We start from the raw sequence: 25,182 nt of genomic DNA on the forward strand, positions 1-25,182 counted from the left end.
GCTGGCTTAAAACTCAACATTCATTGGGAGAATGGCATTGAAATATGTATATTATCATATGTGAAATGGATCGTCAGTCCAGGTTTGATGCCTGATACACGGTGCTCAGGGCTGGTGCACTGGGATGACCCAGAGGGATAGGATGGGGAAAGAGGTGGGAGGGGGGTTCAGGATGGGGAACACATGTACACCGTGGCAGGTTGATGTCAGTGTATGGCAAAACCAATACAATATTGTAAAGTAATTAGCCTCCAAAAAACTTAATTTTAAAAAATGAGTCTGAAAAACAAAACAACTCAACATTCAGGAAGCTAAGATCAAGGCCTCTGGTCCCATCACTTCATGGAAAATAAATAGGGAAACAATGGAAACAGTGACAGACTTTATTTTCTTGGGCTCCAAAATCACTACAGATGGTGACTTCAGCCATGAAGTTAAAAGACACTTGCTCCTTGGAAGAAAAGCTATGACTAATCTAGACAGCATATTAAAAAGCAGACACTACTTTGCTGACAAAGGTCCATCTAGTCAAAGGTATGGTTTTTCCAGTAGCCATGTATGGATGTGATACTTGGACCATACAGAAAGCTGAGCGCTGAAGAATTGATGCTTTTAAACTGTGGTGTTGGAGAAGACTCTTGAGAGTCCCTTGGACTGCAAGGAGATCCAACCAGTCAACCCTAAAGGAAATCAGTCCTGAATATTCATTGGAAGGGCTGATGTTAAAGCTGAAACTCCAATACTTTGGCCACCTGATATGAAGAACTGACTCATTGGAAAAGACTGTGATGCTGGGAAAGACTGAAGGCAGGAGGAGAAGGGGACGACAGAGGATGAGATGCTTGGATGGCATCACCGAATTGATGGACGTGAGTTTGAGTAAACTCCGGGAGTTGATGGTGGACAAGGAAAGCCTGGCATGCTGCAGTCCATGGGGTTACAAAGAGTTGGACACGATTGAGCGACTGAATTGAAAGGTTCTTCAGGATCAGGGACTCACCTCAAGTGCATATGCTGGATGGCACTGTTAAATTAAGACATGTAATTCATGGTATAATATTCCCATTATAAGAGAGTCTACAGCTGGTGGTTTTCAGGGTCAGGATAAAAACAGTAACCAACAATGAAAAGTCAATGTTGTTTTAGCTTCTGTGCTAGAAGCAGCTTCCCAGTGGGTCCTGAGAAATAGTATTAAATGAGAAAGGGATGAGGTTGCTTTATATGATGATCAAAATGCTCTTCGCCCAAAGAACTGCAGAAGTGAAGAGATAAAGGTTCATGTGATGACTGCCAGGCAGACTGCAAGTTGGAAAGATAAAGGCTGACCAATTCTAAAAATATAAAATCATAATGATATTAAAGGGAACATATAATATCTTATTGTCTAGAATGAGGAGAGGAAGTCAGTATCAAGAAAGTTTATGGTAAAAGAGTGCTGTGTAGAGATGGAACACGTAAGTGAAACTCCACTTTTCATAGTTGAGAGATTTCAAAGTAAATTTAACACATTTACTTAGCTAAGTTTAATGGTTGATACAGACATAAGAGACACCATCTTTCATGTCTATTTTATACATGGAGTGAGATGAGCTGCTGCCTAACCCAATAATGAGAGTTGTCAGTCAGTATTATCAGCAGAAAACCAATTTATCCTATAGTAATGAGCATGTAGAGGCAGTGGGCAATGTTCAAAGTTATTTCAAATTGGAAATAAAGCTGAGAATCTATAAAACTCTATATGCTTACAAATGAAAAAAACTTTAGAAATAGCACTTGAAGAACCAAGTCTTGACAGAAATTGGCTTCTGTTCATCTGTAAGGGTCAAGCTGGAAGAACAAGGAAGACATAGACTATCCTCAAAGACACAGGTATTACTGCAAGTGAAGAACATCTAGTTTCTACATGGCCTAGCTGACAACATTCTCAGCCTGGCACTGTTCAGTTCCATATTTGAGGTTGAACTGCCTTTAATGTTGTTCAGAGATCTTAGGATAAACATCATACCAATACCCTTAATTTAAAATCTGAATGATATTTACCCATTTGCTGATTAAAATTTGATTACTAGTCTTTCCCCTTGAGCATGATTACTGGTAACTTCAGCTCAACATGCAATTCTTTTGTTTATGAAATACTGTTTAAGTCCATAAAAAATACTGTTAACTGCACATCTGCATTTTCTAAGAAAAGTATTTCCCCTGCATTGGCAGGTGGATTCTTTACCACTGAGCCAGTAGGGAAGCCCAGATTGACATTATTTTTAATCTTGATCATGATAGTAAGTTGAGTGTAAGTAAAATCCACTTTTCCTACATTAATAACTTTGCATGAAGTTTCACTCATTGTCTTAAGTCATATATGGAAATTTTCAAATTTGCAAACTAAATATCAAGATCAATGAACCTATTGTTTTAACATCTTTATAAAATAATAACTAAGTCCCAGAACTTTAGAAAAACTCTTGGTTTAGTGGTTCCCAGACTTTTAGATTTCATGGAGCAGTTCAAGTGGGAGCTAATATGAGGCTGTCAACACTTTATTTTGCCAAGAATATTGAAACCAACTAATACTACTAACAATAGTATTTCATAAAACAATAGTTCAATACCACAAAAGTAGGGATTAATCATGTAATAAAAATGGAGTTCAAGTTGATCGTCTATCAACCCTTTTTTTCTCCCCTTTATGGATGCTGAAATTTTAGTTGTGGCCTAGAATTGGGGAACAAATGCCTAACATGCCATTTTGTCCAAATGTTCTAATTAAAAGAGGTGGCTTTGCCTGACATCAGTTGGTGTTAAAATTGGGGAGGAAAAGCACAGCTCCTGACAGCTAGTAGAGTAAAATACCCTGAGAGACTCAAGCATTAAACATGTTGCTAATTAGGAGGAACCTTAACCAGTTAAAAAAGTTATGTATTTATTTGGCTGAGCCAGGTCCTAGTTGCAGTGTGCAGGTTCTTTAATTGTGGCATGTGGGATCTTTTACTAATAGCTGCTGTGTGTGAATCCTTCGGTGAAGCATGTCGGATCTAGTTCCTTGGCCAGGGATTGAACCCAGGCCCCCTGCACTGGAAGTGTGGAGTCTTAGCCATTGGACCACCAGGGAAGTCCTACCAATGTTCATCTTAAAATCTCTGATAGCTAATATAAAATCAAATAAATCCACCTACCTGGTAGAAAGAATTGGTGTACTGACTGCACCTGTTATAATGTCAAGGAAAATAACCCAAATCATAAATTATCATAATAATATAAACTATGTCATAGATGATATAATCCAAACTGTGAGCTTTTAATTCTATAAAGTGTTTTGTTCTCAATTACACAGTCTATAATAAATGCTTAATAAATATTTGCATGAATAGGTGTATATCACTCTAAATAGCTGCAAAACAATTTCTTCATAACATTAGAAACTTCCCAACCTGGCAGATTCTTACTGCAGAGATCCATAAAACATAAATGATATAAAGAAAAAAGATAGTGGTGGTATGGGGGAGTCCCACTTGCTTGATCTCTAATCAAAGGAAAAAGCAATTAGAAGTTTTAAGGTGTTTAAGTGAGAACAGTAACTGTACACAACACCTACTTAACTTTTAGGTTAGTAACATGAAAAGGTTTTAAAATCCTAAAGGAATTTTAGTTCAAAAGCATGTAATAGAATTTTACATGACCCTGGAACTACACTTATCTAATTAAATGCTATAGTAGATCTGCCTTTCACAATAAGGTGGTCATTTCCAATTTTACCATAACCATACTCACCCACCTATACCATTGATAAAGTTTTGAGAATTGGCACTAGTTCTTTTTCTTCCGCTAGCTATAAAAATGCATGACTCATAATTTATCATTTTAAATTCAAAATTAAGACTACAGAAGAATTCACTGGTGGTCCAGTGGTTAGGATCACAACTTCCACAACAGGGGGCACGGGCTCAATCCTTTATCAGGGCCCACATGCCATGGCCAGAAAAAAAAAAAAAAATACAGCTTAGTCTAATTAAAGGATGTCCTTTCATCAGTAAATCTGGGAGTTCATAGATGTATTTTTCTTTAAAGCAATTCACCTTTAAAAGCATGATGCTATTGCTGACCTAGTCATACTTATTATTAAAAGGGGGGAAGAGGCATGAAAAGATTCACCATAAGAATTTTTCAGGTAGAATCAGAGTTTGTATACCATTACCAAAAGCTCTGCCTCTCTGTACACTGGTGCCAGTCAAACCCCAGAGATGGTTTTGGATGTAGTAGAAAGGATGGCTTTTATTGCTTTACCAGGCAGAGGGAGACAAACCTGGCTTCACCCTTGAAACACTGTCTCAACTGGAGACCTTGATGAGAGTTTCTCTAACAGTGGATCAAAAGTGGGCTCTGAGAAGATAAGGAACTCCTAATCTTGATGACTATGCCAAAGCCTTTGACTGTGTGGATCACAATAAACTGTGGAAAATTCTGAAAGATATGGGTATACCAGACCACCTGACCTGCCTCTTGAGAAATCTGTATGCAGGTCAGGAAGCAACAGTTAGAACTGCACATGGAACAACAGGCTGGTTCCCAATAGGAAAGGAGCACGTCAAGGCTGTATATTGTCACCCTGCTTATTTAACTTATATGCAGAGTACATCATGAGAAATGCTGGGCTGGAAGAAGCACAAGCTGGAATCAAGATTGCCAGGAGAAATATCAATAGCCTCAGATATAAAGATGACACCACCCTTATGATAGAAAGTGAAAAACTAAAGAGCCTCCTGATGAAAGTGAAAGAGGAGAGTGAAAAATTTGGCTTAAAGCTAAGCATTCAGAAAACAAAGATCACAGCATCTGGTCCCATCACTTGATGGGAAATAGATGGGGAAACGTGTAAACAGTGGCAGACTTTATTTTTGGGGGCTCCAAAGTTACTGCAGATGGTGACTGCAGCCATGAAATAAAAAGACGCTTACTCCTTGGAAGAAAAGTTATGATCAACCTAGATAGCATATTAAAAAGTAGAGACATTATTTTGCCAACAAAGGTCCATTTAGTCAAGGCTATGGTTTTTCCAGTAGTCATGTATGGATGTGAGAGTTGGACTATAAAGAAAGCTGAGTGCCAAAGAATTGATGCTTTTGAACTGTGGTGTTGGAGAAGACTCTTGAGAGCCCCTTGGACTCCAAGGAGATCCAACCAGTCCATCCTAAAGGAAATCAGTCATGCATGTTCATTGGAAGAACCGATGCTGAAGCTGAATTCCAATATTTTGGCCACCTGATGCAAAGAGCTGACTCATTTGAAAAGACCCTGATGCTGGGAAAGACTGAAGACAGGAGAAGGGGACAACAGAGGATGAGACGGCTGGATGGAATCATCGACTCGATGGACATGAGTTTAGTAAACTCTGGGAGTTGGTGACAGACAGGGAGGACTGGTGTGCTGCAGTCCATGGGGTCACAGAGTCGGACACGACTGAGCGACCGAAACTGAATCTTGATGAGTTTTTTTGCTCCTTTTAATCTTGCCTCAGGTGATTTCTTGGCTGCTCTTCTCTTGATTTGCAACTGTTCAAATCTACCCTTTGGAATTCGTGGAAGATCACAATGGCTGGAGTCTTGCCTACAAGAAATGGGGGACAGAAAGACCTGGTAGAAAGCCCCACAGGGTTCCATTGAGTTTCAGTAACTTTAGATTTTGTGAAGATGTGTCTTGAAGACAAGTTTAACTAAGACATGTGCACTACTTAAAAACTGGTACACACAATTTTGGGATCAACTCTATCTACCATAATATACAAAGCAACATGTTAAAAAAAATGCCAATGAGCATATTTAATATAATAACACTGATGTTTGGTTTCACTGACTTCTGTTACTTCCAAGGTAATTCTGGATTCTACATGACCGATCACTACTGAGAATTCAAGCATCTGCAAAGAAATGAGTTTACCTATTAACTTTGTCAGTTTCCAAATATGTCTGCCTATATACTATTCCTGTCTTCATTATTTTATTGCTCCTAATTATCTTCCGTTTTCATATTCTTTTCTAAATCAGCAATGAAATGCAAAGTTACTGGTCTGTCTTTGAAGAATATTACATAAAAGAAAAACTTGTCTTCAAATTTTTGCTTTTGAGATTATATAACTTAAAAGACGATGTAATTCTTATGTTTCTCTCCAAAATAGTTTCTTTTGTAACCATATGCCTGGCAATTGAGAATGAGGAAATAAAAATCTTCCCATGCCTTTGATCTACCCTCATTATCACCATTTCTGCCAAGGATGTGTGTTTAGTGTTCAAGAGACTTGGCATTATGTGCTCCAATTCCTTCAGTGTCCCCAGTTCAAGTGCTTGCCACTCCTTGGTGAGAATTCTGGAACCTAACATTTTAAGACATCCTTCATGACAACTTAAAATCTCTTATTACTTTGATCTAAATTTCGACTATTGGTTTCCTTAATGAATTGATGAAATATCCAGGAAGATGAATACAAAGAAGTTACTGTCCCTTTATTACTGACCTGGCCCACTTATAATTAAGCAGAATTAACATTCATTTTGATTGAAAACCCAGAAACTGTATTTTCTTAGTATCAGTACTACGATCAAGGAAAAAACCAAGGTCATAATAGGCTTTTCCTAGATTGTTATTAGGAGATTAGTGTAGCTTTAATCACACCCATTTTACTTTCTAGGCTAAGTAATATTAAATGGTGATTAATTCTTCTTTGAAACTTACAAATACAATCTGCACATACATGATTTTGAGAATAATTTAATACGTTAACTTTGGCATACAACTATATTCTAATGTCAGTTTTAAATGTAAAGAAACAGATCCTTACAAGACCAAAATAACCCACAGGCCATGAGATTGGTTTTTTGTTTTTCCTTTTTTGTTTCAACAGATGTGCACCACAATGGTTCCACATGTAAGGCAAATGCCGTGAATATGAAAGCTACAGTTTACCACACATCTAGAACCCAGGGGAGGTGAATTAGATGGAAGTGGTAGTCATTCTAATTAAACAATCAGGAAACATCATGACAAGTTGGTTTGCAGCATCAAAAGTGTCCATTTAAGTGTCTTTTTTCTTAATGATCAGAGGTCCCACGTTGTCTCCAGTTTCTTCATTGTGTTTTGTGTGAGATCCATCACAGAGTGGGAACTAGGAAGAGAAAGAATGTGAAATGTCTAACTGCAAAATCAGTATTATGTTTGGCAGAGTAGGGTGTCACTTAATTCACATATATAACACGATAACTCAGTAGATTTTTCTTGGCTACCTTAGAGATGGTTTTCTGAATGAGCATATGTAAAGTGTACACACTAAGGAGCAGAAACAAATTGACTTGTGGATAAAACACAGATCATTAACTGCATTTCCATTTGTGATATCTACTTATGGATGTGAAAAACCTTTTTTATGTTTATGTACTAGTCATATTTCCTTTCGAGTGAATTGTATCCCTGACCTATCTACTGGAAAGAGTTTAAGTTCATAATTTGTTCAAAATCAATCTGTTCATTATCCTTTTGCTAATCAACTTTATAGCAATTTTTCACCCCAACCCTTTTTATTTTGCTTATTTGTTCATATCCTTAATTTCTCTACTTTCATACAAATAAGCCAGTATTTCCCTTGTTAACATCCATCATGGAGACTTCTTTCTCCTGGAGATGTGATAAATTTCCATTTGTTTTCAAGATCTCACATTGGGGAAAAGGGACAAAACTAAATATTTAACACGGTGCTTCCCCAGAGCTCACTGCAAAATAAGAAGTCCTGCAAAATATTCTGATTTGGTTTCATTTCGTATACAAAAAACATATACAGTTCTCTTGGTTAACAACATATATTATTATTTTAAAGAGGAACTACTATTAAAAACACACACACACGGGGTGGGAGTTGGGAAGGGTGGTTCAGGAGGGAAAGGACATATGTATACCTGTGGCTGATTTATGTTGATGTATGGCAGAACCAACACAATATTGTAAAGCAATTATTCTCCAATAAAAACACACACAGATACACATACAATTTTAACCTCAAATTTCCCAGGCTGACTGGATTTAAAAACACTTCTTTGATGTCCATTATCATCATGTTCTGTGGAGTGCAACTTGCAAAATGCTGTTCTAAGAACCGCACTTAAGAATCTGTTGCTTCAGTATTATTAGAAGTGGTTGCCTCCCAAACTGTTATACATTCATTCAAAATTTTATCAAAACTAAGTCTACATATAAAGTGCTTATTTATAGGTTCCACATTATCTTATTCATCAGCCTATTACGAGATAATGACTGTGTTTAAAATTGCTTCAGTATTAGGTAGGGCTGGTTTTCCTTCATATTTCTTCTTTGTTAAAACTTTCCAATTTATCCTGTACCTATTTATTCTTCCAAATAAACTTGAGAGTTTTTTGGCCAAGTCCTATTTTATTTCTCTTCTGTTCTTCATTCTCAGGTCTCATGCATTTTTCTGATATGAACATTTCTGCTTTATATGTTTTACAGGCATTAAGTATATATTTTCATATCTGACTATTCTTGATATATATCACATATATATAAATATATATTTGTGTGTGTGTGCCTGTATATCACTTGTTTTTTGCAAGTATATCCTCTTTATTGTTAAATGATGAAAATAAGAATTCAACAATGTTTTTAGGTGTTTCTCAGGATTTTATAATTATCAGTAAATTATTTTCTTTCCTTCTATATTTTACCTTTTATTTCATGTCAAATGATGATACCTAGAATCTTTGTTTTATTCTTTTTGTCTGGAATGTAACTTCACTCTAGAATAAGGTATACTCTTCCACTGAAGGAGCCTATTTAGAAGAGTAAAGTGCTAGGAGTGTTGATCTGAAGAGTAAGATCACCTTATTACTCCATCAAGGAAGTATAATTTTCAGTACCTGAAACTAGACAATGATGGTATATAATCTTTAACCTTGATGAAATGTGTCAAAGACTAAAATGACATTCAGTTGATGTTAAAGAAGTTCAATCTTAATTTTACTATCTGTATATAATTCTGAGAGGCAGTAAATTAGTTAAAAACTACCTTGAAAAAAACTCAAGGTATCATCATATTATAAATTTCTAGATGTAAAATCTATCCTGGGGTAGCAATACAAATGTGATATATATGAAATTTAAATTGTTTCTGTCAATAAGATGTGGCACAGTATATTCATATTACAAACAAGTCCTTGTAGCAAAAAGATGAACTCAAGCTTTCAGGGTTTTCTTGCATGGATGACAAAACAGGCCATATAAAAATCAAATGGAACTGTATTCCAAAGCAAAGAACAGCATTTCAAAGTGACATATATTTAATATACAAACACAGGTGATTTTACAGTGAGAAAAAATGTTTGCATTGTTAAAAAAAAAACAACACTCCATTTTTTAAATAGGGATTGACATATACACACTACTGTATATAAAATAGATTAACTATTTGGTTAATGTATACAGGAAAAGAAACTAGAGTGGATATACATATATGTATAACTGATTCACTTTGCTGTACACCTGAAACTAAGACAACATTGTAAATCAATTATACTCCTCCCCTCCTCCAAAGGGCTTCCCTTGTGGTTCAGCTGGTAAAGAATCCTCCTGCAATGCAGGAGACCTGGGTTTGATCCCTAAGTTGGGAAGATTCCCTGGAGAAGGGAATAGCTACTCACCGCAGTATTCTGGCCTGGAGAATTCCATGGACTGTACAGTCCATGGGGTCACAGAGTCAGACACGACTGAGTGACTTTCACTTTTGTTTCTCCTCCAGAAAAAAGGAGTGACTAAGTAGACCCTGGCTATTTCTTAAAAAGAAAAAAAAAAGCATAAAAGTTAATTAAGTATATAAACCTCTGCATGCCTTTAAAATGTAAACTCAGGATTCAAAATCATTCTGTTCAGAGGCCAATACATCTTCCTATAATAGTACTTCCTATATTACCTAATATTAGTCAGAATAATTTCCCAAACTTCATGTGAAGATTAGGCATTCTGTATTTACCCATTAGTTCAGTTCAGTTGCTCAGTCATGTCTGACTCTTTGCGACCCCATGCATCGCAGGATACCAGGCTTCCCTGTTCATCACCAACTCCCGGAGTTCACTCAGACTCATGTTCATCTAGTCCGTGATGCCATCCAGCCATCTCATCCTCTGTCGTCCCCTTCTCCTCCTGCCCTCAATCCCTCCCAGCATCAGAGTCTTTTCCAATGAGTCAACTCTTCGCATGAGGTGGCCAAAGTACTGGAGTTTCAGCTTTAGCATCATTCCTTCCAAAGAAATCCCAGGGCTGATCTCCTTCAGAATGGACTGGTTGGATCTCCTTGCAGTCCAAGGGACTCTCAAGAGTCTTCTCCAACACCACAGTTCAAAAGCATCAATTCTTCGGCACTCAGCTTTCTTTACAGTCCAACTCTCACATCCATATATGACCACTGGAAAAACCATAGCCTTGACTAGACGGACCTTTGTTGGCAAAGTAATGTCTTTGCTTTTCAATATGGTATCTAGGTTGGTCATATTTATCCATTAGAGATTTCTTATTTTAAGATGATGAAAAGATTAAACTTTTTTTTCCCAACAAACAACAAAGAGCCAAAATGAGTTATTTCAAGAAAAGATTAGCAATTTCATAAAAATGTGCTATATGTATTAATGAAATATATTTATTAAAATTAACTCATACTTCTAAATACATTATAAACTAATGAATGGTAATTATTGGTACAAAAATTCAAGTGGCAAATTATCTGACAATATTTGTGTTTTTCAGAAAGTGTCTTATTTCATTTTTTACCTTTCTGTGCAGGAGAAAAAAAACATGTGGTGGATATATACTTTTGAGCATAATCTAGGAAGTACATCAGTTTTTGTATTAAATAATAATATAATGAAAACATGAATTTTATTAGCCCTCTTTCATTTAAAATTTTAGATGTGTTAAAAATGTCAAGCAAAGAGCTGAAATTTTTAAAAAAAGGTATATTTAATTCCGTTCATGTAGTATCAATACTTAAAAGAATCAGAAAATTGATGAGGAGAAAACGTTTAGCTCACAGATGATTCTAAATTTGTTCTAAGATGTCACTGTTTATTTATTAACAAATCCTGGGAAAAATTTTGAGAATTAAATTGGCTGCCTTCTCTGTATGTCCAGAAAACATCCTATCATTTGTTAACCCAATTAGAAAATTACAAATCCCAAACAGCTTTACAAGTAGAGAAGACAGGGTGTGGAGAAGAGATGGGAATAAATGTTTAGGGGAAAAAACCCTAGAGATCCTTGTTCTCCTCTTGGAAAGTTAGTAGACTTGGTAGGATGTTCATAAGAAAACACAAAATGTGTTTCTTCTTAACGGTTGGTTCTCACATCCCAAATTAAGCTGTTTCTGTTTTTAGGGAGATTCAACATAGAGGTAAATAAATACTCTTTGAATTATCTATTCTACTTGCAAAAATTAAAAAAAAATTGAATCTTCTTTCTCTAAACTTTGTATTTTTAATTAGAGTTTGGATTATAATTTCTAAGGAGGCTGCCTGGGGCCATTTGGCTCATTACCATAAATTGTTCTGAGGAATGAACTTGCTTTGGTTGAGAAAGAACATAAAAGCAATGAGATCTATGAGACTACAAGAGAGACTATGACATTTTCTATCATTCTTATGTACTTAACTTTAGCAATGTTAAGCACAAGATAGTAGATATAATAGGAAAATACATAAGAAAAAATTAAGACTTTACAAGACTGTCTTCATATGGATTAGGCAAGCAATGTAACCAATATTTAGAATATTGTGTCTGTGAAGAAAGGGAGTCAGTGCAACGCACCTCTAACCATTAATGGGATGGAGACTTTCCATAATCACAGCCCAGCTCCTCAAAACAAAAACAAACTCACCACTAACAAAAAACCCCAACTCAAATTCTGAAGTTGTAAAGGAAGAAAATGATTCTCCAGTTACATTTCAATTTCAGTGGAGCTACTGACATGAACTGGCTCATCTTTCCCCTAATTTCTTAAGTCTGCTTTCTCCTTCGGTCCTTGTTCAAACTTTCTCCTGCCTACCCAATGCCTACCACATAACTCAGTAAATGATGTAACCTACCTGAGGTGTGTAGGGGATGGGAATCTAGTAAGACTGCTGAAAACTGTTCCCTTTGATATCAAGGTTCCCTCATCTTGTTTCGAAAGACTATTTCTTGTTAAGGGCGAATCTCAAATCATTGCTTGTCCTTTTGATTCCTTCCAGTCTCTCAACCCACCATGGTCTCAGATGGGATTTCTCCCTGTAGTTGTTTTAATCATTTCCTTTGTATTGGCTCCTTTTTCTCTCACTTTACTTAGGGATAGCCCTTTTGTGAAATACTATCAAACAAGCTAGTTTCTGAAGAGCAGAGGCCACACTAGGGGGGCGGGGTGTGGGTGGGAAGAGAGGAGGAATGAACCATGTTGCTGCTGCTAAGTCACTTAGGTCGTGTTCAACTCTGTGCGACCCCATAGACGGCAGCCCAGCAGGCTCCCCTGTCTCTGGGATTCTCCAGGCAAGAACACTGGAGTGGGTTGCCATTTCCTTCTCCAATGCATGAAAGTGCAAAGTGAAAGTGAAGTCGATCAGTCGTGTCCGACTCTTAGCGACCCCATGGACTGCAGCCTTCCAGGCTCCTCCATCCATGGGAATTTCTAGGCAAGAGTACTGGAGTGGGGTGCCATTGCCTTCTCCAAACATGACTAAGAGATCTGATTCATTAGGTCTGAGAAAACTACTCAAAATGTTAGAAACATACAACAGGCTACTAGTTACTGTATCTTAAGAATGAATTAGAGGGGAGATGGACAAATTAAGAGTATAGGATTTAACAGATACAAACTACCACATGTAAAAAATAGATAAGCAATATGGATTATTATTGTTGGATATAATAATATCCAATATCTTGTAATAACCTATAATGGAATATAATCCGCAAAAAAAAAAAAAAAAAAACCAAACTGAATCACTCCACTGTACACCTGAAACTTCCACAATATTTTTTTTTAACTTTTTATTTTGTATTGGGGTATAGCTAATTAACAAGCAATGTTATGGTAGTTTCAGGTGAACAGCAAAGGGACACAGCCAAACATACACAATGAAACTTACACAATACTGTAAATTGACTATACTTCGATAAAAAAAGAATGCATTAAAATTGAATTAGTTTATATCACATGAAACTTTTTTTTTGGATAGGAGCTTAAATTTTGTTATATTATTAATATTATAAAAACAACTGGTTTATATGAAGAAAAACTACTGAATATAAACTCAATATAGGCATCTAATCAAAGTGATCAGTTATAGGCCTTCTGTGCATAGACATGTAAATATATGACTTGGCACCTGTGTGACAACCTTAAAGAACCTCAGGAATGTGTGGAGTTTTCAAAAACTTCTGGAGAATAAGCACATCCACTAATTTGAAAAGCATTCAAAGTGATCTCTGAATCCACTCATGTGAGACTAAAAAGTGCCCAAGCTTCAGTGAAAATTCAGAACTGACAAATCATAGATGCAAAGAGGATTAATAATGACATAAAAGACAAGCCTAAAAAGAAAGAAGACATTGAGAAAATGGAAACATTTAAACCATTAGCTTGTGTCCATTTGTGATTTTTCCTGAAATACTTGAGATCTTAGTTTGTAAAAGCCCATATTTGCTTTATTGACCCTTTGTTGCTGTAGTTCAGTTGCTTAGTCCTGTCAGACTCTTTGTGACCCCATGGACTGCAGCATGCCAGGCTCCTGTCCTTCACCATCTCCTGGAGTTTGCTCAAGTTCATGTCCATTGAGTTGGTGATACTATCTAACCATCTCATCCTATGCCACACCTTTCTCCTTTTGCCTTCAGTCTTTCCCAGTATCAGGGTTAATTCCAATGAGCTGCATCTTTGCATAAGGTGGCCAAAGTATTGCAGCTTCAGTTTCAGCATCCATCTTTCAAATGAATCTTGAGGGTTGATTTCCTTTAGGATCAACTGGTTTGATCTCCTTGCAGTCCAAACGCCCAACCAAAGCAAACACTCTTGGCTTTACTCAAGCAGTCATCGTATTTCTTTTTTTTTCCATGCAGTGTCATATTTACACATTCATACTGTAACCAACTTGGACACAGCTCCTATTCTAATTATTCTGTTCAAATGATGCCAAAAGGTCAACTGCCTAATTGCTTTACCCCACAGTCTTAGTTTAACAGTCTATTCACCTCTTTGTCTTTTGCATACACTGATGTTCATAACAAAATCTTCTTTGAAACTTTTCCCTTTTTCACTCTGAAGCCACGATATTCTTAGTTTTCATTTAACTCTGGTGTCCATTTCATCTCCTTTTTTGACTCTTTTTTCCTTTTTAGAAGACACAGAAAATTCTCCAAAGATTTCTTACTTAGCCCTTCCTTGATTTTTATCTGTACCAAGGATCTGCTGCATTCCTATTCTTGACTCACAGTTCTGCTGATTACTATCTCCAACCCTGATGTCTCAACTTTAGTCCCACACTTCAGACTGCTGTATGTTTCTATTCAAATGTTACCTCAATGTCACTCTTTGATATTGCAATTTTCATTGGTGTCCTGAAAAATCAGCCATTCACTCCAAATTTCTTATTTCCATTGATGGCACCATCTCATCTAACCCTACAATCCTATCTTAAGCAAGACACTTCAGTGAGCTTCAGTTTTCCTCCCTCAATCTTCCACACAAATCATTCAGTTAATCCTTCCTTCACTGGCTAATCCTTCCTTCAAAATGTTTCATATATCTGTTCATTTTTCTTCATTCCCACAGTGAGCACTCTGGTTTAAGTATAACTTTATGTCTGAACTCCCTGACAGGGTGCTCCCCCATGTTGGCAGGCAAACTCCTTTCAAAGATGAAACAGGAGGGAAGGTCGCAGGGCACAATCTTTAAAAGAATGATGTAGCCCAAGGACATGACATAAACTGATTAGAACCAAAAAGGTCCAAGATGGCAAACAAGTCAACTTCCACTAGAACTTAAGCCTCCATATAAGATCGATGGAAAGCTGGGTTCCAGTCCCCACCACATGGGCTACACAGTCCCAAGCAGGGTTCTGGCTGTGTTCGAGACCCTGCACATGGGTTCAAGTCCCAGTCTGAGGTGAACTGTTTCCTTGGTACTTAAGATTTTTGATTCGGACTTATTCTTTTGAGGAAGGAGGTACAAGGATCAGAGTAGAGTCTTCATTGATTCATCTTCCCAGGGGGCAATTGAACTCCTATGGATATCACTATGCCTTTCCAGAAAATTTGAGCCCACAGTGTAACAAGCTCTTTCTTTTATTTAAAGCACTCATAGTGCACCAACTATACACATCTATGACACCTGCTATTTTACTATTTTAAGTGTTCTCATGCATGTATCTAGTAATAGAAACTAAATGAACTATTTTAGATCATTGACTAAAGGACCAATACAACTCTGGACTTAGGATTCATGTCAATGTATGGCAAAACTAATACAGTATTGTAAAGTAAAAATAAAAATTAAAAAAAAAAGAAATTTCTAAAGATATTACTAAATTCTTAATTTAGTAATATCTAAAGTTATTAATTTCTAAAGATATTACTTTTTATATCTTGGTGAGCAACTAGAGAATGAAACCTATTATAGGTATTAATTAAAAAAAGAACCCAGATCTAGACTATAGAATATTATTGAGGATTATTTTCTAGCAACCTCAATAGTACATATAAACAATCCCACACTCCAAATGAACAGTGCCCTTCTGAAGGAACAATTTGTTGTAATGGGACTATCAATTTTTGGTTCATATTCCGTGTGTTCATCAAGCAGTTTTCAAACAGAATGACATAATCTAAGTGGTCTGTCACCACTGGATTATACAACATCAACTGCAGCCAGAGAAGGGGGTAAGTAGGATTGCTTTCCAGTACCTGGTATGTGACTTCTTTCTTATCTGTAACATGTAATTTGTGATAATGGATTTCCACTGTGGGATGAGGTCCCTAATACAACATGCTTTCAGAAATAGATACATCATTTTTATTGTCTATGTTCTTAGGCCTCATAGTATCAAATCTATTTTATTTAAATGCTAAATAGTGGCAGTACACACAGTATGTCATCATATTTCTCTAAATATACCAGAAATTCTAAAGTCATTCAATGTATGAAGCTTTTCAAGATGACCTTAGAAGAACATTTTACCATCTTTAGATCACTAGCTGTCATCACTATCTAGAAGCTGCAGGTATCACAGGCATACTTCCAAATGGAACTTGATAAAATGCAATTCTCACAAAAGAAAAAAAGATACAAAAAAATCTTGTGTTAGATATTTAAATATAGGAGTTGCAGCTTAAAGAAAGCTTAGGATACAGGGTCAGTACATATGTACTAGGTAAGAAATCTTCAGGGGCAATTTTCTCATAGTTTCTCTTGATATTTCTTTTTTTAAACTAGCATTTAATTTATTAAAAAAAAAACTTTTATTTTCTATTGAGGTATAAAATAAAGACTCAGTCATGTCTGACTCCATGGAATTCTCCAGGCCAGAACACTGGAGTGGGTAGTAGCCTTTCCCTCCTTCTCCAGGGGATCTTCCCAACCCAAGGATTGAACCCAGGTCTCCTGCATTGTAGGTAGATTCTTTACCAGCTGAGCCACAAGAGAAGCGAAAGAATACTGGAATGGGTAGCCTATCCCTTCTCCAGGGGATCTTTCTGACCCAGGAATCGAATCCAGGTCTCTTGCATTGCAAGAGGATTCTTTACCAACAGAGCTACTAGCTGATTAACAATGTTGTGATAGTTTCAGGTGAATTTCTAGATATCTCCAAAACTTATCCTAGAATCCAGGAGCTTGAAATCCCAAGAGGAGAAAAAAAAAAAAAAAGACCTATTTCTCTTTGCATTTATTTATTATTTTAATTTTTTGTTTCTCTTTTTATTTAGGCTGCATACTCCTTTTCCTGGGATAGGGGACACTAAGACACACTTGGGGAAGACATTCTAAACATAAGCAAAGGGATTTTTCCCTCTTCTTTGGCAAAGAATATGGTTACATTCACCTAACTCAACAAGGCTGTGATGTAACTTTATTGCATGGTGGTTATACATTTCAGTAAATATATTCCTGAAGAGTACACAGAAAATAGAGAAAACAGAGATTCTATTAAAAAGAGAAAGAAAAGAAGAAAGGATGGTGGTGGTGGTGGTGTAGTTGCTAAGTTGTGTCTGATTCTTGAGACCCTATGGACTGCAGCCCACCAGACTCCTCAGTCCATGGGACTTTCCAGGCAAGAATACTGGAATGGGTTGCCATTTCCTTCTCCGAGGGATCATCCCGATCCAACGACTCCAGGTCTCCTACATTGCAGGTGGATTCTTTACCGATTGAGACACCAGGGAAGCCCAAAGAACAGATCTTAACAATTCATGATGATGCCAGCTTGACAAGATAGTTTAAAAAGGAATGTTACATTAAAAATGACATTGACATAAAGGACTTGTTTCTCTTACCTTTTTGGACCTCCAACAACGGCAGTACACGGCTTTATCTCCCAAATCCTCCATGTCAAAAGCATGTACTACCTTGGGGTTGTCTTTCTGGATGTGAGGGTTTACCATAGATTTGTTGCGATGATCTTTAACATAAAATCTTTTGTAAGCTAGATAACCAATTGCAGCTGTTCCAGCAGCAATGGTAACAGCTGCGATCCATTCAACTAGAGTAGGGAAGGAAAACAGGAATAATTATCAAAACCAAAACGCATACTTATAATCTAACAAGAACGTTCAGGAAATGCAAGTTTTGAGTATTAAGTATCCCAACAGTCAAAGGTTTTTAACGTTAACAAAATGATCAGAACACACTGGTGTAGTAGTCCCTTGTTAAAACTTTCCCCAGCCCTTACTGAGACAATTGTATATTTTCTATTGAGTGATGTTAGTTAAATTAGTGAGCCTGCACATATCTATCGCTTAAAAAAAAGGCAAAAAAACCTCATACATAATGAAATCCAGATTACAAATAAGGCCATAAAAATTCAGATTACAAACAAGAACCTCTTATCCCTCTTACTATCAGGAGATGATTATGTTAACAAAGTGATTCAGTTAAATAGTAGGTCCTATAGTCATTTAAAAAGGAATAACCTCAAAGAGAAATGCTATCCAAAGAAAAAGCAAGAAAGGACAAAATTAAACCAAGCCTTAATATTAAACATTCAAAGGAATATATTCAGCAGTATTCTGGTCTTCAAGTCACGCAAATTTTTTTTTGTTTTTTAATTTCAAAGCGTCTCATTAAAATAAGAACAAGAATATACTAATTTCATAGAAAACATAATTACAGTTAGATTCTCCTTTAATAAATTCTAAATTTACATGATCCACTAGTGAATGATGTGACTTCTCCACAAATTCATTTTAAATTTAACGACTGTTTGTATGGCTGAGTCCTTTCACTATTCCCCTGAAACTATCACAACATTTTAAACCCCAATACAAAATGGTTCAGTGTCATATATTAAAAAAAAAACAGTAACTAAAAAAACACGACATTTTCCTGCCCAATTATTTGCTTGACTAATAGGCCATCTATTTATTCTTTTTTTAAAGTAGCTTTTCAAGGATCCTTTGGAAATCCAAGCACTTAACAACTACCCCAGTTCCAGAGAATTGTGGAGAGAAGAGGGTGCTGCATAGTCTGGTTAGCCTCAGCCTCAGAGGAGAGTTGTCTAGTCCCAGCATGGAGTGGACTGCAGGAAGAAGTTGAACAGGGGTCAGGATAAACACACTGGACTGCGTCCCAGCATTTCCTGAGTCAGATCTTCTCAGTGTTTGAAATAAGTTCCCAGACTATCAAATAAAGCCCTAGAGAGATAAGTACAAAAAACACATTCCAAAGCCAAATAAAAACATAAAATGAATAATTAACTGTATGGCTTACTTGCACTACTGAGTCAAATTTCTTATTGTACTAATGTGAGTAATCAGTGAATCACTGAATCTAATTGTGCCTTACAAAACTCTAATGGAAGGAAATAACCATTCTCACACTTAGTTCCTTTTATCTTAGTCTTCTCTTCTAGCTTGTTTAATAATTTAGTTTTTATCAAGTGTTTCTAATTAGCATGTTCCTTGGCTCCTGTTTTCAACCACAGTATGCGAAAAAATTTAGTTTGTTTTTCTGGCAATGTAACCCTTCTATTCCTCTCTGCTATAATCCCCTAGAACAAACATTAACTTTATACCCTTCCCATGTGCTGCATGACTGCAAAAAGTTAATAAGTCATTCGACAGCTTCAAACCTTTGGCCTCATTGAAAGATATTTTCAGCTACACGCCTTGTATAGATTTGTCTTGAATGCTATGTTTCATTAATCAAACATATTTTAAAAATTTATTTCTTTATTACAAATGTTATTTTTTCCTCAGTGATAAAGGATATAGATTTTTTGTTTTTGGTGCCACTGTGCATCTTATGGGATCTTAGTTTCCTGACCAGGGATTGAACCCAGGCCCATGGCAATAAAGGCATGGAGTCCTAACCTCTGGATTGCTGGGGAATTCCCTGCCTTGAATTTTACCTGCTTCATAGTATCATTCTGTGGCAACTCCAAGCAGGGCTGACACTAGCTCTGCTTTCTAGTTTGATTCAAGATCTTCGTTTCTGATGCATTTTTTCAATCATGGAATTCCCTAGACAAAATGTCAGGAGGTATGGGAATCCACTTCTTAGCTAAGGGAAAGCCACTCTGAATAGCTCATTACCCATCACAAACTGGGCTAACATAGAGCTTCAAAGGTATATATTCAATTATGTCTTCTGAATGCTGAATCCTTAAGGCAGACTTAAAAGCGGGAAACAGCCAAAAGACTGAAATAAAATAATTCCCTAAATGCTGTTGATCTTAAGTTACTACTTACTTTGGAGGTGAAATTTGAAGTATTGCTAACATATATGTTTTAATGGTGCTTACATATTATATAAATGTCTGAGATTGAAAACATCTACAACTGGCTAGGATTAATTTGTCTCAAAACATGTACTCTGTTACCCTAACCCAAGGAGGGTCACTTATGACAGTACATAAATTTCACGGCACCATATGTGTGCTAGGGAAATGGCTTTGCATTTGCTCCAATGAGTTTGATAGAATCAGAGTCAGATAAGGTCTTAAGAAAACTACTTCCATCCCTCCCTCCTTCCCAAATTCTAATTCTCTAACCTCATTAGAGACAAATATAAAAGTTCCCAGAATAAGAAAAATGTTGCTGTTTTATCATTTCATTACTGCAGTCTGAATCAGTCTTTCTGGCAAAAAGCTATGGATGCCACTGGCAACTCTAGGGAAAAGAGAGAAAAGGAAACTATATGGAGATAGACGAGAATAATGATGGATTCCAAAGTCAACAATGACAATGGGCAAAGAATTGAAAGCCCAAGACAGTAAACAGATAAAAGCAATAAGCAAAACCCTAACATTTAGTTCTTGACAGTGTATACATCTATGAAGAACAGACACAATCTCAGGGTAAACAAGGGATTTTATCAAGACCTAATTTCTGAAGAGATTTCAGTTGGCACCTTTCAGACATTCTTTCAAAATTGGGGTCCAGAAATATCCTGAGCTTTATTTCTGCCTCTTCTAGTTATCCTTACTTCCCTTTTTTGTATGCCTCTCTCAATGCACAGTAGTCCTATAGTTAGATCAAATGCTTCCTTTGCTTAACCATGCTTTCTATCTATACAATTATCACATATGCCAATATAGAAATTACAAAAAATACATTTCTAAATAATCCTTCCCTTTCTTACTTTTCCCTTGGCTTACATTCTTTGTATATATTCTTTGGTTTTCTTAGTATTAATTACAGATAGAGAAAACATCAACTTGTTCCCAAATCCCACACCCTCATTTATAACTCGTTTCTTAACTTTTCTTTACTGTGGGAACCATTTGCTTTAACCCAAGACAGAAATCTCACCCTGCTTCTTTTCCTTTAGCCTCTTTTCGGCCCCAAACTGTCCTCTCCTATCCAGTGTCAACTGCCATGGAATCAGAATGTACCCTCCACCTCAGGAGAGGGGGAGGGGAGCTGTGCTTAAATCTCTGCCTTTCTTGGGTCTACCTCAGATCTGTAGGCTATGCCTGGTAATGTTTTTCTTTCCAGGACAAGTGTACAGGCAGTGTCCAATGTTAGTTCAATAAAAAGATGTAACAGATTCCTAATTTGAATTTGCTACTGCATCTGTCTATACTACTATCACATTGCTCTCACAAAAATGACTTCTCTTTGGCCTTATCTTATCCTTCAGTATCAAAGTGTGGAATTCAAATACTTCCTGAGATTAAATATAAAACTTCATTATGGAATGCTTCAGATCAACACAGAAAATAGTGTAATGAACTCCCACTTACCCTCACTCAGCTCCAACAAATATCAATTCTCTGTCAATTTCGTTTCATCGATAGCTCCCAAGTCCCTTCATTATTTATTGCTTATAATCTACAGGAGCTTCATTATTTATTGCTTATAACCTATAGGAGCTATCTCCTTTATTTGCAGTATGATCTGCACCTTCCTTCTCAGATAAAAAACAAATCCTTTAAATGACTCGATAAATTTATTGAACCCAAGCAGTATTTTTATATGCTGAGATTAAATGGAATGGAAAATTATAGTTAGTTTCAATAAAAGAGACAACGATATAACAGAGGATTAGTTTTGGTTACAGGCATTGTAGTGGTGGTGGCTTCCCTGATGGTTCAGTGGGTAAAAAATCCCCTTGCAACATAGGAGAGCAAGATTGGAAAGATTCCCTGGAGAAGGAAATGGCAACCACTCCAGTATTCTTGCCTAGAAAATCCCATGGACAGAGGAGTCTGGAGGGCTACAGTCCATGGGGTCCCAAAAAGTCAGATACCACTTGGTAACTAAACCACCACCTCCATTGTAGTGCTCAGGGTTTGGGTTACATAACAAAGCACAAGGCAGATAGCCTAACACCTATTTTATACCTTGAGAGTAAAGTAGAAGGAAAGGGATTAAATTAAAGATGAGAGCAGATTCAGTGAGTTTTAGAGATAACAGAGGAGCAAGAAGTTTAGTAAACTTCCTAGAAGTCATCTATTGGGTATGAGGAAGAGTCATTCGAGAATGGGGACTCTGTAGCAGTGAAAGCTGCTTGATGTTTCTTATAGTTTCTAAGACTGCAATAAATATTTGGTGTCCTATAAAAAGGGGCTTTTCAGGTGGCACTAGTGATAAAGAATCTGCCTGCTAATGCAGGAGATGCAAGAGTCTTGGGTTCAATCCCTGGGTCTGGAAGATCTCCTGGAGTAGGAAATGGCAACCCACCCCCATATTCTTGCCTGGAAAATTTCATGGACAGAGAAGTCTATCAAGCTATAGTCCATGGGGTCCCAAAGAATTGGACATGACTGAGCACACATACAAACACACACTCACAAACATTACATAGAAAGTAAGTTTGGTATAAGAATGTCAATTATACATCAGTAAGGAAAAAAAAGTGGGTACCAAAAGCCATCTCTCTGACTGGGATTGTTGGATTACAATTCCAATTATTCATCCTCATTGCCTCTACCAGATTCATGTCCTGACCTGATCTGCATTCATTTTATTTCTAGCGCAACCATTATTTTTTAAAATTTATTTTATTATTCTTATTGTAATTTATTTATTTAATTTTTGGGTGAGGCGAGTGGCATACAGGATCTTAGTTCCCGGACCAAGGACGGATCCCAGGACCCCTGCATTGGAAGTGAGTGAGTGACAGTTGCTCAGTCGTGTCTGACTCTTTGCAACCCCATGGACTGTAGCCTGCCAGGCTCTTTTGTCCATGGAATTCTCCAGGCAAGAATACTGGAGTGGGTTGCCGTTTTCTTTTCTAGGGGATCTTCCCCACCCTGGGATCAAACACAGGTCTCCTGCATTGCAGGCGGATTCTTTACCATCTGAGCCACCCCAGAAGCTTACTATTATAAGAGACGCTTCTAAGTATAAAGATAGGTCAACTTAAAAAGTATCAGCAGATAAATGCTTGACTTTATCTTATACCTATAGACAATACATTAGAATACGTAATGAATTCACACACCTTTTCCAAAGGAATACCTGAAACAGAAGTAGCAATAAAGCTGTAAATGACAATCATCAATCAGATGAAATAATTTAGATGAAGCTTTTCTCTAAGAGATCTGCTACTCCATCTGTCCTGAGTCCTAAACACCAGACCCTCAAGGAAGTCTCCCACCCATTATTTTTTTACCTGAATATAAATAAGAATTCTGCATGCATGTACACACCCTTTAATTTTTTATTTAACGTTTATTTATATCGTGCTTTGTTGTTACGGTGGGTTTAGTTGCTAAGTAGTGTCTGACTCTTTTGTGACCCTGTGGACTGTAGCCCACAAGGCTCCTCCGTCCAGTGACAAACACCATCCTATTCCCTTTATAACAATATAATATATACACAAACTATAAAACATATATATATAATTCACTTACTTAACTGAGAAAAGACATGATCATCCTCCCCCAAATCAAAAGATTTAAGCTGATTTTCAATCTATAGCAATGAACAGGTTTGGTTTAAAAACAGAGTAAAAGAATTTGAGATCTAAATGGATCTGTCCCTTGCCACACCACAGTATTTGTGGAAGAAGGCACCCGTAGAGGTGATTTACAAAGGCTTTGGGCCCCTCCTCATAGTCCTCACAACAATCTTTATGCTTTTAGGTGAAATAAAAACTTTCAAAACTTGAAAATTAGTTGTGCAAATAACCAGCTCTTATATACTGCATTAGTAACTTAAAAACGTCATGCGTTATCACTCTCATTCAGTTAGGTAACTTTTGGCTACAAGTGAATTTTCCAATTTATAGAATCTATTACAAAATTAGGGCACAAGTTACCAGGGATCTGTTATAGAATCTGGCACTACATGAATTAATAAGGCTATTTTAAATTAACTTCTGGACAATCTTTTTACCTAACTACTTTTACAGGGAACCAAACCTTGAGGTGTGGTGTTTTATATCTGGGCAAAGATCACTTCTATCACGCAGCGGGTATACACTATTATATTAACAATTATACTACTACTAAGAGTTGCTATAAAGTGAAGCTCCATATTAATTGACTTCTAGAAAGTCCCTTAATTTTAATTGGACCTTCTCTGAAGTAACATTTCAGAAAGCTGGGTACCAGCACTAGGTAAGCAAGGCTGAGAAACTTGAAACCAGCCGTTTTCAATCCTCGCTCCAGGACTACCGCCACCGAGCGCCAGATGCTAGAGGCATAATTGAAAAAAAAGGGGGGGGGGAACTGGTAAAACTGAAGACCTAGGATTGGGTTTCTTTCTTTTAAAAAAAAAATGTGCAAAACTAAAATGTGATTAGTCATGCCTCGCTTGAGAGCTGCAGGAAATCCACGTTTTCGCTCTACGGTGATTTAAACCTTGAGACGGGGGAAGGGTTTTTTTTTTTTTTCTTTGCTTTTGTTTTCACCTTTCCTTTTTCCCCAAGTCTTGTGACTTAACAGAGAGGAGTTTCAGGGGAGAACAAGAAAAGCTAGCAGCGTAGCGGGCTCATTAGGATTTAGGGTTTAGCTGGCTAGGGGAAACGAGGTCTACACCTGGGGAGATACCTGCATGGCCCCCATGGCACTTATGCCCCGCGATCGTAGCCTGATCTCACCCCCTTGCCCCATGCGGCCCGGGGAGCCTGCAGGCCCGCGGAGCTTTTGCCCTTTTGTATTTCAAGGTTACAGGACTGGCGGGAACGCACGGCAGCAGTATCAGTCCAAGCAGCTGCAACCAGTGCGCAGGCCGACAGCCGCACCCACTCCCATGCCCCACTTCACCTCGTACGCTGGAAGTCATACTCATGGCGCCGACGCTTGCAAGGGTGTGCACAGGACACTGAGCACAAACCGGCTCTCGCGGACAGCAGGAGTCAAGGTGCGACAGGCGTACGTCCTAAGGGCACTGACTCCAGGCAGCTACCGCGCAGGCGCCGCGACTGGCCGTCAGCACGTGTGTATTAAGCACCCGGGCTGATACTGAGCATGCGCGGAGCTGAGTCCCGGACCTTTAGGAAGTGTTGAG

At 37.3% G+C, this 25,182-nt stretch overlaps 1 protein-coding gene across 2 annotated transcripts; it reads right to left on the reverse strand.

The window, feature by feature from the left end:
- Positions 1 to 6,743: 6,743 nt before the first annotated feature.
- CISD1 (CDGSH iron sulfur domain 1) lies at positions 6,744 to 25,064 on the reverse strand. 2 transcript variants are annotated; one of them, XM_042238884.1, is made up of 5 exons: positions 24,939 to 25,064; positions 23,171 to 23,187; positions 18,706 to 18,800; positions 17,560 to 17,765; positions 6,744 to 7,153 (listed from the first exon to the last, which is right to left on the reverse strand). In XM_042238884.1, the coding sequence occupies exons 3-5, from the start codon at positions 18,743 to 18,745 to the stop codon at positions 7,064 to 7,066; spliced, it is 336 nt and encodes a 111-aa protein (XP_042094818.1). In that variant the 5' UTR covers positions 18,746 to 18,800; positions 23,171 to 23,187; positions 24,939 to 25,064; the 3' UTR covers positions 6,744 to 7,063. The 2 variants fall into 2 exon arrangements, with proteins under 2 accessions (XP_042094818.1, XP_027815975.1); XM_027960174.2 differs by lacking the exons at positions 18,706 to 18,800; positions 23,171 to 23,187.
- Between the last annotated feature and the right edge of the window lie 118 nt (positions 25,065 to 25,182).

The sequence above is a fragment of the Ovis aries genome, chromosome 22 (assembly GCF_016772045.2).
Source record: "Ovis aries strain OAR_USU_Benz2616 breed Rambouillet chromosome 22, ARS-UI_Ramb_v3.0, whole genome shotgun sequence".
Taxonomy (NCBI): Eukaryota; Metazoa; Chordata; class Mammalia; order Artiodactyla; family Bovidae; genus Ovis; species Ovis aries.